Source organism: Asparagus officinalis, chromosome 4, assembly GCF_001876935.1.
Source record: "Asparagus officinalis chromosome 4, Aspof.V1, whole genome shotgun sequence".
NCBI classification, from domain to species: Eukaryota; Viridiplantae; Streptophyta; class Magnoliopsida; order Asparagales; family Asparagaceae; genus Asparagus; species Asparagus officinalis.
In genome coordinates, this window is record NC_033797.1 from 128,092,805 (window position 1) to 128,106,659 (window position 13,855).

At 45.9% G+C, this 13,855-nt stretch overlaps 1 protein-coding gene across 1 annotated transcript in view; it reads left to right on the top strand.

Annotated features, from left to right (window-relative positions):
- Window positions 11,791–13,855, top strand: part of LOC109839275 — a 56,160-nt gene continuing 54,095 nt past the window's right edge. The window contains exon 1 of the mRNA XM_020407704.1: window positions 11,791–11,918. Within this exon, the coding sequence (XP_020263293.1) occupies window positions 11,791–11,918 (128 nt within the window). The remainder of the gene's footprint in view (window positions 11,919–13,855) is intronic.

The window sequence follows — 13,855 nt, forward strand, 5'->3', positions numbered from 1 at the left end:
AACATGCAGGATGATATCTCAATACGCAACTCATGAATGAAAGAGGCGGTTATGATATACCTGTGCAGCTGAACGGCGCCGGCTCGAGCGACTGAGTCGCCGAACGACCTTGAACGATGCGAGATCTCTTGGGTGACATATCTGCAGAAAACTAACAGGTCAATTACGATGAAAATTGAGAAGTATCAGATTAATGCAAAGAAGAATTGTGCTCAAATCAGACTGAAGTAGCGGGCATGGGGCAGGTTCAGTTTCAACCCACAACAGGTCGTGCAACAATTTAAGCCTAAATTTCAGGAGTTCAGCCAAATTAATCTACGTGACCAACAATAAAGTACAACGTGCCTACAAATCAGGCTGTCGTGTACGCTAAAAGCCTGATATGGTAGTTATTACGCACGACTGAAAGTTCAGTCATCGCGCATGATTAAAAGCCCAGGGAGCGCAAGCCTAAGCTCGACCTAAATTTGTGCATACAAGGGTTTGGCCGTAATGACAAATCTCAACCAAGAGTGGACACAACAGAGCATCCTAAATATACAAGTCAAATGGTGTGTATAGATATATGTCACGAGTCATGGAGAGTTGCAACAACTAAGTAAATGGTTCGGTTCAAGCTTTGAACGCAGGCTTATTAGCCCGATTCCCATTCTCAACCAAAACAAACCCGAGACCCAGAACCAGAAGATCTGAACCAACATGCAGGCCAGGTTCGGGCATGGAATCAAACCAAGAACAACATGGAAATTGGCCATACAACTGAAACATTAAAGCGGATAAACCCAGACTAGTCCCCCTCAAGTGATCGGCCACCATTCAAGACCAGGATTTGTGTTTTCCCCCAAATCAAAAGCTAGGGTTTTGGAAAATCAAGCATTCAAAAAGAAGAGATCAAAACTGAAGCCATAAAGAAGTAAAACCCTTACCCGAGTTGGAAGAAGGATCAAGAAGAACGAAAACCTCGAGAATCCACAAATGCTCAAGATCAATATCGAAACCCTAGTTCCTAATTCGTGAACTCAGCGGGATTTGAGAAAGATTGAAGAGGTCTAAAGAAAAGAGTAAAGAGGATTTAGAGGTTCTGAAATGAGTTCTTGAAGAAAAGGCTCGAGGAAGAATATTTGAAATGACGAACGAAGAAGAAGAAAAGTTTGGTTTTAAAAACCCCCCAAAATTGAACCAAAAACCGAGCCACCACTAGCTGGCTCACAAGATCCGAGTCACCACCAGCTGACTCGCAAAACCCGAGCCACCATTTGCTGGCTCGCAACACCTCAACCCCCATTTGCTGGCTCGCACACATGCGAGCCACCATTTGCTGGCTCGCACACATGCGAGCCACCATTCGCTGGCTCGCATGTATAGCGAGCTGTTTGGGCCAAATTTTAGGTGTTTTGGTCCCTCGGTGATCATTTCCAACATATACGGTATCCGTATTCATACTCCAATGGGTATACGAGTTTAAACTGTTTCCCACCCTCGACAGGAAGTTTATGGAGAATATCGTGTAGAATATTCTTAAGAATAACCCGGTGACCTCCGATGAGTATATGAGGCTAAACTAACTTCCAAAACTCCTAAGAGTACACGAGTATAAACTGGTTCTCTCCTCTTCAACGCATAACTTTTGACCGATGTCTGTCAAGACGTCGTCAAATATGAAATCCTAACAAAGATAGTCAGCTCAACGTCAAATCAACGACACCATTTAGTTTCAATTCAAGACTTCGACAGCAGTCAGACGATAAACACAGAACCGTAAAAACTTCATTTATTTGACAGAACGTTGAATGGAGTGAAGGTTGAAGGAGTCAAGAGATGAAGCTCATTACAGGTCTTTCTGCAGATAGGGCCTATCACATCCAAAGTATTTCAGACTCTTCTATAAAAGAAACGAGACTGAAACACTTTGGAGGGGGTATCTGTAGGGGTTAAAATTGCATATAAGTCCTTAAACACAGTTCAAGACAAGGAAAAGACGATAAGCGTTATTATCCAAGTCAAGAAAATTTATCCAACATCAGTAAGTGTATGAATTGGATCAGTAGAATACACAAGGTATCAAAGCGATGAAGCCTGAGCAAAACAAGGGAACTGGGAGAGTCACAAATCACCAAAGTATCAAAAAAATGAATGAAACACCACTTGGAGGCCCGAATAGGCGCGAGTCACCAATTGGTGGCTCGCACCTATGCGAACCAAAGGGTGGCTCGCACCCATGCGAGTCACCAAATGGTGACTCGCACAGTTTCGAGCCACCAGGACTCTTATTGAGTACAAAACCTCCCCAAACACGGATTTCGATGATTTTTAAGGATTCTTTCATCCCAGAACTTCTCCAACTGTTCTGAGATTATCCCTAAACGTGTTTAGACAGTTATAAACTGTAGAAGATGTTTAAACACAAATTCTTATTCAAAAGTACATCTCCAAAAGCCTATAAATAGAAGCCTAGGGTCTTCTTTAAAGAGGATCTGAGATTGAGAAGACGAGGTGCTGTCAAATTGTCCAGTTAACCATGAATTTCAGAGGAGAATCATCAGAGCTTAGCGAATACTTTCATAAAGAAAGCCCCTTCGAAAGGTTTGTGATTCTTTCCCCTTCTTTTCTCCGGATTAAACTTGGTTTTAATCTCGAGAAGAGCCACAATCTCGCTTGGTCGTGATTGTCGCTTCCGCAATTGTTTCCTTCGTGAAACAAGAGCGTAATTATATTGTCTATCGGGTTGATCTGCGGTGGTCCACGGACTAACGCGTCCCCGGCACAGGCAAAGATCCCATGCAAAGCAGCGGGAGATAGTGGTCCACGGACTAACGCGTCCCCGGCACAGGCAAAGATCCCATGCAAAGCAGCGGGAGATAAACTACTTCTGCGTTTTGTTTGATAAAGTTGTAATTTTTATTTTTTCGTTGTAAGACGATCTTATAAAAAGATTAATTTTTCTTTCAGTTTGAACTTGTAATCGATAAACGGTGTAACAGGTTTGAAAACAATGGAAAAAGCAACTTTTGACACAAACAATGCGTTCACCCGGTTTTGTGATAAATTCCGGATACAGAACCTTTCCTCCTAGACCTACAACCCTTCGGCGAATGGCTTGGCCGAGGCCTTCAACAAAACAATCATTAAGATCCTAACCAAGCTGACTTCCAACAACAAGCACGATTGGAATGAGAAGCTGAGCGAGAGCTTATGGGCATATCGCACAACCGTTCGTACACCGACCGGCAACACGCCTTATTCGTTGGTATATGGCTGTGAGGCCGTGTTACCATTAGAGATTCAAATTCCATCCCTCCGTGTCACCCTAGCTATAGGGATGACGATCGAGGACAATCATCAACAACGCCTCGCAGAACTTGAAGCATTGGATGAGAAGCGACTAAAAGCCCAACAACACATCGAGTTCTACCAGGCCCGAATGGCTAAGGCTTTCGACAAGAAAGTCAAGCGTCGATCCTTTAAGGAGGGAGAATTGGTACTCGCCGTTCGACGACCAATGGTTTTCACTTCCAAGAAGAAGGGCAAATTTCAGCCCAAATAGGAAGGACCGTTTGTAGTAAAGACAGTCTATTCGAATGGAGCTTATCGCCTCGTCAAACCAAACGGTGACAAGATCATGATGCCTATCAACGGAAAGTTCTTGAAGAAGTACTACCCTTAGTTCTCCTCCAAACTCCCACGAATGCATGAGTCTAAACTGGTCCTCACTCCCTCCAACTGGTACACGATGCTAAACTGTTCCTACTTCACATACTCCGACGGGAAACCCTATACGAGACGCTACTAATAGCGTTCTTAAGTGTGACCTAGATTGCCATTTGGTCCAACCTTCTTACAGTTGGGATCAAAACAACCCTGTCATGTTAACTATCACCTCTGATAAAATCAACTTACCAATCCTCTCCAATAGGATGGTGAGCCCACCAAAGTCGCTCACATCACGACAAACAACCCTGTCATGTTAACTATCACCTCTGACAAAATCAACTTACCAATCCTCTCCAATAGGATGGTGAGCCCACCAAAGTCGCTCACATCGCGGCAAACAACCTTGTCATGTTAACTATCACCTCTGACAAAATCAACTTACCAATCCTCTCGAATAGGATGGTGAGCCCACAAAGTCGCTCACATCGTGGCGAACAATCCTGTCATGTTAACTATCACCTCTGACAAAATCAACTTACCAATGCTCTCTAATAGGATGGTGAGCCCACCAAAGTCACTCACATCACGGCAAACAATTCTATCATGTTAACGTTCACCTCTGATAACTAGACCCGTTATTCCCACGAGTAACACAGCCTAAGTAGTAACCTACCATGCGACTTGTTGCTACTTCGATCAATAGTCACACTCCTATGTCCCTGAGCTACCTGACCTATTCCGGATATCCTAATATTCTCTTAGAATAACCGATGGGTAGTGGCCTACCATGCGACGGCTCCTACAGTAATCGATCGTCACATTCCTACATCCCTGAACGGTTCGATTATCATTCACGTTGTCATCCTCGGGAACGACGATGATTATCAAAGGCGGCTTAACGGACGACATGTCCCAACCGCCCCCTCAACCAGCAACTCGCCAAATGGAAAGTCATTGTTGGGGTCTTCAGCTGGTCGCCTGTACAAGTAACCGATCTATCGGTTTCACCTGAGCTACAACACGAAAGTCGAGGTTAACCCGACCCCATGCTATGAACAACCAAAAGCAGAAGGGGAGCCTAGTGACTAAGTCTAAGACAGGCTCGTCGAAGGCTCTCCATACTAAGAAAAGTGGTATAACTAACTCGACTCTGGCAACAAGCAGCACAAGCGAGTTTAACACAATGGTTATCATGGACTAACCAATAGTCCTAAGCACAGAGCAACGCAAAAATTAAAGAAGAAAAAAAAGACTCTGCATGCAAAGCAGTAAATAAACAAAAGCATAACAGGCCATTCCAGGCCAAATTTACAGACATAGAGTTTTAAATTGTGATGCATCAAGCATCAACAAAACTACAAAACAGTTTTTAAAGCAAAGAGGGGGTCACATTACACCAATTTCAAAAGACTGAAGTTGGCGATTTTTGCCTTGACAGCCGCGAGCTCTGTCGCTTGTCTTTTGCCTCCTGCCTCTGCTGAAGCCTAGCGAAAGCAGCCTCGCCTTCCTCCTCTTCTCGACGAAGGAGCTGGAGTGCCTGCTCTTCCGCCTTGACAGACCGATGAACCCACACGTTCTCATGCTCAAGCCTTTTTAGCCTCGCCTCTCCCACAAGGTATCCGACGTCCATGAAGAAGTTGTCATCCAGATAGGCGTCCAGATAGGCGTCCATCTTCGCTAGTATAGCTCGATGTCACCTGTGCAGGCGTCTGAGCAAAGCCTCCTGCTTTAGGATCTGCTTCGCCAAGTGCTCACGCTCAAACAGAGCGCTCATCACGAGAGGTGCTGGCTCAGATCAGCGTGCACCAACTCTTCCAGGCGATGCATCAGCCCCCCTAAACGTTGAAGCTCCCACTCGCATCGCCGGGCCAGCTGGCGATCACCCACTCGGTGGATCTCCTCCAGGCCTTCGTCCACAAAGAGGAGCATGTCGTCATACCCCCCCGATGCCTTGCCCGATCATGACAGCTGTTCGGTGAAGGTTCTCCTCAACTTCTGAAGGAGAACAAGCGTCGGAGTAGGATCTACGGCAGTGGACCCTTGGACCGAACCAGCCGTGGCAATGGAAGTCACGTCGACACCGACAGCAGCGGAGGAGGAAGCAACCTCCTTGCCCTTTGAAGCATTCGATCCGGAGGCCATTGAGTAAAGTAGGGAGAATTCTGTTCTTCTCTTCTGGCGAATTTTTTTTCGTAAGCATGAGAACTCTACCGAAGAGACCGCGAGCACATTATATAGCCGAGAGCTGAACGACTAGGATTTGTTGCCTCAGGTGGATCGAACGGCTCAGATCTCTAGCGATGCTTTGAGTTCGATGCTCATGAAAGCTACGCCATTGGGACTCCAAACCGACCGTTCGGACTAAGTGCAGAAGGCGAAGCGTCCCGTCACTTCGTAATTAATGAGTACTAACGTGCCCATATCGCTCTAGCTGGCAAGCATTTAGGTCCGCGGACAGACGCGTGGCACAAACTCGCTTGCGCTTGAATTTTGCTTGCAGCACAAACTCGCCTGCGCTTGAGTTTTGTTTGTAGCACAGACTCGCCTGCGCTTGAGTTTTGCCTGCAGCACAAACTCTCCTACGCTTGAGTTTTGATTGCAGCACAAACTTGCCAGCATTTGAGTTTAGCTTTCAACACAAACTCGCCAGCACTCGAGTTTTGCCTGCAGCGCAAACTCGCTAGAATTCGAGTTTCGCTTGCAGCACAAAACTCGACACCAGTTTAAGTCTCACTTACAAAACAAACTCGTCAGTTCGCCTGTAACATAAACTCGCCCGGGCTTGAGCTTCGTCTACAGCATGAAATCACCGGTAATTGAGTCTACCCGTCACATGAGCGAGACGCTGAATGACGACACAATGAAATATGAAAAGAGTATGTGTACGACGAGAAAGTGCAAACTTCATTAGATGCTTCTAGACAGTACATTTGAACAAAGTTATGACTTTTCAACTAAGAGAGTCATAACATTACATTCGAGAAGTAAAATATGAAACAGAACATCTTGAATCTACTCCTATCCTACGGGTTTATTCTAGGAGTTTGAAAGACGCAAGCTTGGCTCTGACTGCGGCTATCTTCTCTGTATGCATGGCACGAGCTTTGTCCTCTGCCTCCTGCTAGACCCGTGCCTCGAAAGAAGCGTTAGCAGTGACATCCTGTTGAAGCAGCAGTGGAAGATTACGCCTCTCCCTAGCAAGATCGCCTTGCACTGTCTCGCTCTAAATGCATAGGCCCGTCAAGACTAATTCCCCCTCTGTGCGCGAGATCGTACCTAAAAAGATCTAAGAAATGACAGACTCTATGTCAGATTACAATAGGCGGTGCCGAAGATCCAGATGATCAATAAGGGCCCCTTTGTCTTCTATGTCTCTCCTTTGACACTCTTGTTGCCACAAGGCACGACGGTGGACTGGAGCCAGGAATAGCTTCACTTCGGACTCCAAACCCACATGTCACAAATCCTCCAATTTTGTTAGGAGTAGTTCCAGATAGATGAGTCTCATCGAGCAGCGTAGGGTGAGCCTAAAGTCACCCTAGCAACGGAGATGGGCCACACTGTCTGAGAGGGATTGCTTCAGCTCCGCGAAAGTACCACGGCCCTGATCAACGAGCAAGATCACTCGTTTCACGATATTCTCCAACTCCTCTAATTAGACCAGAACAGAATCTGAGGGTTTAAACTCCGGATCGCAGTCAGGTGTAGGAGCCGAAGGAGAGGCATCACTCCTCGCCCTCTTCGCATCTGACACCTTCGCTCGTGGTACCATCCTGAACAAGAAGGAGACAATCAGCACAGTGCCCCCTCTAACAAGAAAATAGGACAATATATGACGTACGGTCTAAGTGCGTGTCTGTCATCCAACGGTCCAGATTAGGTGGTGGAAAGGAAGATCGTCCATTACACCGCCTTTAATGCGAGATGACGTGCCAATGTCAGTCCAGCTGGCAAGCACTCGAGACCACGATCAGACACGTGGTTACCCCCAAATCAGCATTAATCTCGTCTTCAGCTCGATTTGACTGTGGTTAGAGTTCGCTTATGGCTAAAATTTGCATGTGGCTTGAGTTCGTCTGTAGTTAGAATTCATCAATGGTTTGAACTCGCCTGTGTTTAGAATCCGGCTGTAGCTTGAATTCGCCTATAGTTAAAGGCCCACATGCAACGGCCTCACAGAGAAAGATAAAAGCCGAAAGATAAGAGGCAACGGTGATTAGGAGGAGTACATGCACAAACACATTTGGGAAACCAAAAGAGCATAACGTTCATCCAGGCTTAAAATAATACATTTGAACAAAGTTATGACTACGCAATCAAACAAGTTATAACACGACGCCAAAAGCAAAATTAAGCAAAATTTCTTAACACGGTCTTAGATCTGAGAAGCCTAGTCCAACAAGCTAAAGAACGCAAGCTCTGCTTTAACTGTGGCCACCCTTCTCGTGTGGTCCTCCCGGGCCTTGTCTTCAGCCTCTTTCTGAGTCCGAGCTTCAAAGCTTGATTTGGAAGCAGAGTCTTTCTGGCGCAGTGTTTGAAGGTTTCGAGTTGCCTCCTCGATAGTCCTACCAACATTTACGCTCTTAGATTGAAGCCCCCTCAAGGTCGTCTCCGCTTGCTCCAACTCGACCCTCAGACGGGATACAGTGGAAGTGAAGTCGCCTATCCGCGCCAAGAAGGCAACATGGGATTCTAGATCTGCTATCTCCCTAGAGTGAACTTCCTGCTCCCAGGCCTCCCGATGTCGAATGCGAGACAAGAAGGGCTCCACATTAGCTTTCGGACCCTCTCGTAGCAAGGTCTCCAGACTCGTCAGGCATGACTCCAGAAAAAGGAGCCTCTACACACAGTGTGTGGCAAGCCGGCGTTCGCCCAGCCACCTGAGATCAGCCACATGATCCAGGAGGGACTGTTTGAAGTCATCGTAGGTCCCAATGCTAAGACTGACAAGGGAAATTACCTACTTCACAGTGTTCTCAAATTCCTCAGCGCGAGCCTGTATAGACAAGGAATCTAAGGAAACAGGCTCTTGACCTAAAGCGAGCACCGTAATGGGTGGAACCTCGAGACAAGGTTCGGCTCCAGACGGCGGAACACGGTTTGAAGCGGAGGAAGTCGCGATTCCCTCAGATTCATCGTCAGAAATCAAAATGGGCTCGACCGCACGCTCGTCAGTAGTCGGCGCTTTGTCCTGAACTGCACAACACGATAGCCACACAACAAGGAGTTAAAAGCGAGAAGTATCGACTTGACTTGCAACCCCCTAATCGAACTGCACGAAAGCCTGGACAAAAAGGTACCTTCGGCGACAGCGGCCTCGGTGGCACCCGAGGAGGACACCCCCTTTCCTTTTTTCGAAGCGACTCTCTTCACCTTCGGCGCCATTTCGAGTGCAACGAGAGGAAGCGTAAGATTTATCCGGAGAAGATAACAAGAAAATTACAACCTCCCTTAACAAGGGGAGGGGCATTAAATACTCATGGCCTGGACGATTGTCTACCATTCGATTGGACCGCTCAAAACCGAATAGTTGAAAGTAAGGTCGAACGGTTTGGGATCCCGCGTACGCGGTCGAGATCGGGTAGTTTCTAGACACGATCTCTCACCAACGACCCAGATCAGGCGTGGAGAACGAAGAGGCCCACTACGCCATTTTTAATGCGAAACGACGCACCCACGTCGTCTTAACTGACGAGCGAATTAACGCATAAATTGACACGTGGCCCACTAAGAACGGAGCCCGCCCACGAGTCAAATTCGTCATTTGAACTCATATGGTTTGAGCTCGTCTGATGGTTGAGCCGATCAGGCTCGCACACCACTCTGGAACTCGAGCCAGTCCTAATTTCACCTGCAGATGGAATTCGCCTGCAGATAGAATAAGCCTACAGCTGGAATCCACCAACAGCTAGAATCCGCCCGCAGCTAGGATTCCCCTATGGCCAAACTCTGACTGGTGCGGATCTGCGTTGAACAATGATAAAAACAAAAAAAAGGTGGGGCGCACACAAGGGAAATAATGACTAGGAACAACAGGATAATTCCATTCATTAAAAGGGATTCGAATACAACGATGGAATCGAAAGAAAATTACAAAGCTCTCAGCCACGACTCCACCTTGCGAATGTCCTCAGCACGCTTGAGCTCGAGCATCCTCAAAATCTCTCGACGAAGATCCTCCTCAGAGCGCGAGACCAAGTCTTGGACAGTGTGCTTGACCTCCTTGAGGGCTCGGTCTTTCTCCTTAATAGAACCAACAACCAGTTGCCATCGGGACTCAAGCATCAAGGCTCACATTAAAGCTTTTGATGCTTGCTATATCAATGAAACTCAAGAGGATACCCTCCTTGTGGGCTTTTTAATGATATGGCTGAAGCGATGCATAGTCCCATCGAAGCCCATTGAGTCCATCTTAGCTGAGGTAGTATACCCAGCCATTCTCTAGCCCATGGGAGGCTAGTAAGTCTTCTCTCTACGATAGTATGCTACTTGCAGTGCAACCTAAGGGAATTAACTTCCGAATTTCTCGACGTCGGGGAGATTGGCGTCACCAGGAATAAAATGTTAAAGACTCCTCAACCTCGTGTATCACTATTGTACACTTATTTGGTGGCCTGGTTTTTCATGCATTATCCCACATTGATGACAACGACGTCTCTAGATAGTGGATCCTTTATCCCATTTGTACAGCGGCTCAAGACGGCCCAATGGGCGAATGTGTACATAGTCCTAGCTTGACAGATCCTGTCAAAAGAGCTCAGCTACCATATCTTCTGTTGTTCTCCTAATTTTGATGGAATGGAAGAACAGTGCAAAACATATATGGATGTAGGTCCTAAGGGTTTCACATCCCTGCACGAGGGCATTTTCCAATGGCTCCTCATAATCAAGCCTGGTTATCTCGTTGTTCGACAAGGTGAGAGGTGCATTATTGAGCCTTATATGCCCTCTCGATTTGCTCGATAGTTTGGGTATGACCAACTGTATGTTGGAAATCCTAATCCGAAGTTGGATCTTGTCGAAAACTTGTATGAGGGGGGCCGAGCTTGGTATTACTTCACAGGTGGGAATAGCTGTGCAATATTTACATTGCCCTCTCCGACGCCTAACTGCCATACTATTCTGGAATTTTGTAGCTGGTTTTACGAAGCTTCTTAGATCCCAGAAGACAACATGTATACCTCCTGCTTGAAGGAGATCCAGGAATTGTATGAGTCTAGGAAAGACTCAAAGAAGACCCACCTGAAGGGGATGGATGAGTATTTATCATGCGAGCAAGCAACAATCAAAGCAGGAGAAGTCTGGGAAGATGAAAAAGCAATTGAGACTCGCAAAGGAAGGGCAGCAGGGAAGCGATCCCTCACTGCTAAAGAAGCGGACCGATATGAGAAGAGGGCTCATCGACGACTGCCCGTTGGGACTCCAACTTCTAAAACTTGTTGAGGGGGAAAACTAATGCAAGGCGCTATCAAGTCTGCCCCTCCTACGATTACAGATGATGAAGAGGAACAATTATCCACTCCATTAGCTTCTTCGCAACAAGGGCTCGCATCGCTTGGCCTAGTTTCAGAAGAACCAGTTGTTCATGAATCCACTAACCCAAGCCCTATGGCTCCTGGCACATTAGTGCCTTCCTCAACTGCTCCTCTAGGTTCAGAGTTTTTAAGAGGACTTATCGAGCAGCTGGAGGGCGGGATAAAATAGACAATTAACCTTGTTAGTATTGGCCGAGGTACTTTTGAGGATTTTATGCCCTTCTTAACAAGTTGCTTGAACAACATCAAGTGTTCGGTCAACACTCAATGGATCAAGCGCTGCACAGAGAGCGTCACTCACCTGAAGGCAGAGTTAAAGGCTCTAGAAGACTTGAAGCATGTTGACTTAGAGTCCGAAGCAGAGCAAGCTTTTGCCATCATTCGGATCGCAAATATACATTAACAAGTGGCTCTTCACAGGAATTTATCCAAGAAAGAGGCACATATCGTGAGTTTGCAAGAGCAGCGTGACCGAGTATGAGCTGAACTAGCCACCTCTGCTACTACTATTGCTCAATTAAGGGCTCAACTTGCTGAGGAGAAGGTGAATGTGCCAAGGCTCCACCTCAAGAGTACAGAGATTGATGATGCTTATGGCAAGTAGATGAAAGCTCATGAGGAGATCCAGAAAGAAGCCGCTGCTGCTGCACCTGTGGAAGCAGAGCTTTGGAAGGAAGCTACTGAACTTGTCCGAGTAGCCCATGAAAAGAAGCTTTCATATGTTAAGTTCAGGCTCACATCTATTAAGTTGACGGCCCCTGATACTTAGCTTCATTTGCCCTCTTTTTTTTTAGTTTAGTGCTGAGATTTGTATCATTAGCCCATGAAAAGAAGCTTTTAGATGTTAAGTTCAGGCTCGCATCTATTAAGTTAACGGCCCCTGATACTTAGCTTCATTTACCCTCTTTTTTTAGTTTAGTGCTGATATTTGTATCATTTTCATGACAAGTATTGTCACTTTGTAGCAACTCAACAATGTCAAATGAAAATGATATCATTTTGCCTTTCACTGTTCCTCTTCTTTTTTGTGTGTTGTGTTTTAACTTAGAACAATGAAAAGATTAAGAATGCTATAGGTGTAATGTTAACTTAGCATAAATCCAAAATTCTCTTTATTATCAAAATAATTCTAGAAAATTTTAATTGTCAGAGGTGTAATGTTAACTTGATGATATACAAGCTGGGGAAGGTTTGAGAGATTTGTTACTCTCAACTTAATGAATTTTGAGTAACTAACCCCCCGTCTAAGTGAGTTTGATTTCTCCTCTTAAACTTGGCCGGGGATTAGAAAAAAGGGTCTCATGATCTACTGATAGTATTTCTTGAGAAATTTCCTATTGATTGGCATCATGAGCCTATCACCTTTCTGATTAATGAGATGGTAAGCTCCATTCGAATAGACTGATGTTTGTAGTGAAAGTTGATTTCATTATCAAGGAAATCATTACAATCGTTTATCGACTTACAAGTTCAAATGAGTGAGCCTTTTTATAAGATTTCTCTCACACAAATAAACAAAAAGTATTACAACTCTCTCTTAAAACAAACACAGAGGACGTTTATCACGCGCTGCTTGCGTGGGATCTTTGCCTGTGCCGGGGACGTATTAGTCCGTGAACCACCGCGGATCAGATCTGGTTTGACAGAAGATTGATTAAAGCTCTTACTTTACAAAGAAAGTAATCACTAAAGTGATAATCTCGACCAAACAAGATTACGACTCTTCCCGAGATCAAAACAAAGTTTGATCCGGAGGAATGGGGGAATGAGGTTTCAGATCTCTCAAAATCCACTCTTTATGCATATAAAATCGCCAAGATCTAGCTATCCCTCTCTAAAATGCGTGGCTCTTGGCTCTGCAATTTGACAATACCTCGCCCTCTTTGATTATAACTCACCCCTCGTGAAAGAAGGCTCTAGGCTTATATTTATAGAGCTCCGGATGCAGGGTACTTGGATAAGAATGAGAGATTTGATCTTATCCTCAGTTGACAACAGCCTAACCATGTGTAGAGATGATATCAAGTCAGTTGGGAAACTCTGGAATGAATAAATCCCGTAAAAACCACTTAAAACCGTCAAAAACACGTTTAAGGCTCAGGACTGCGTGAGCCACCATTTGGTGGCTCGGCCTTGGCCGAGCCACTATTTGGTGTTCGGTATGCGTGTGAGCCACCAAATGGTGATCGTCGTACACATTTTAGCCAAGCCATTTGGTGCTCGAGCATGTTATGACCACTAGAAGGTACTCCGCCCATTGGCCCAGCCACTAGCTTTGGTCGAATTGTTTTGGTACGACTCGGCCACCAATGGTTGTTTTAGTTTTTAGGGTTTTGACTTGTTGCGTTGTTACTTGCATTTTGTCGTTTCGTTGACTTATACGCTTCACCGATTCGTTTCATACGTTCTGTTAACTTGGAGGTGTCCAGTGAGCGTGTTGACCACTTGGAGCTGGTCGGTGAGCATGCGGGCCACTTGGAGCTGTTCTGGTGGTCGATGAGCATGCGGGCCACTTGGCGATGGCCGATGAGCACGCGGGCCACTTGGTTTGTCATTCTGATAACCGATGAGCATGTAGGCTACTTGGTGGTGGTCGGTGAGCACACGGGCCACTTGGAGATGGTTGATGAGTGTACAGGCCACATGGAGATGGCTGGTGAGCGTACGGG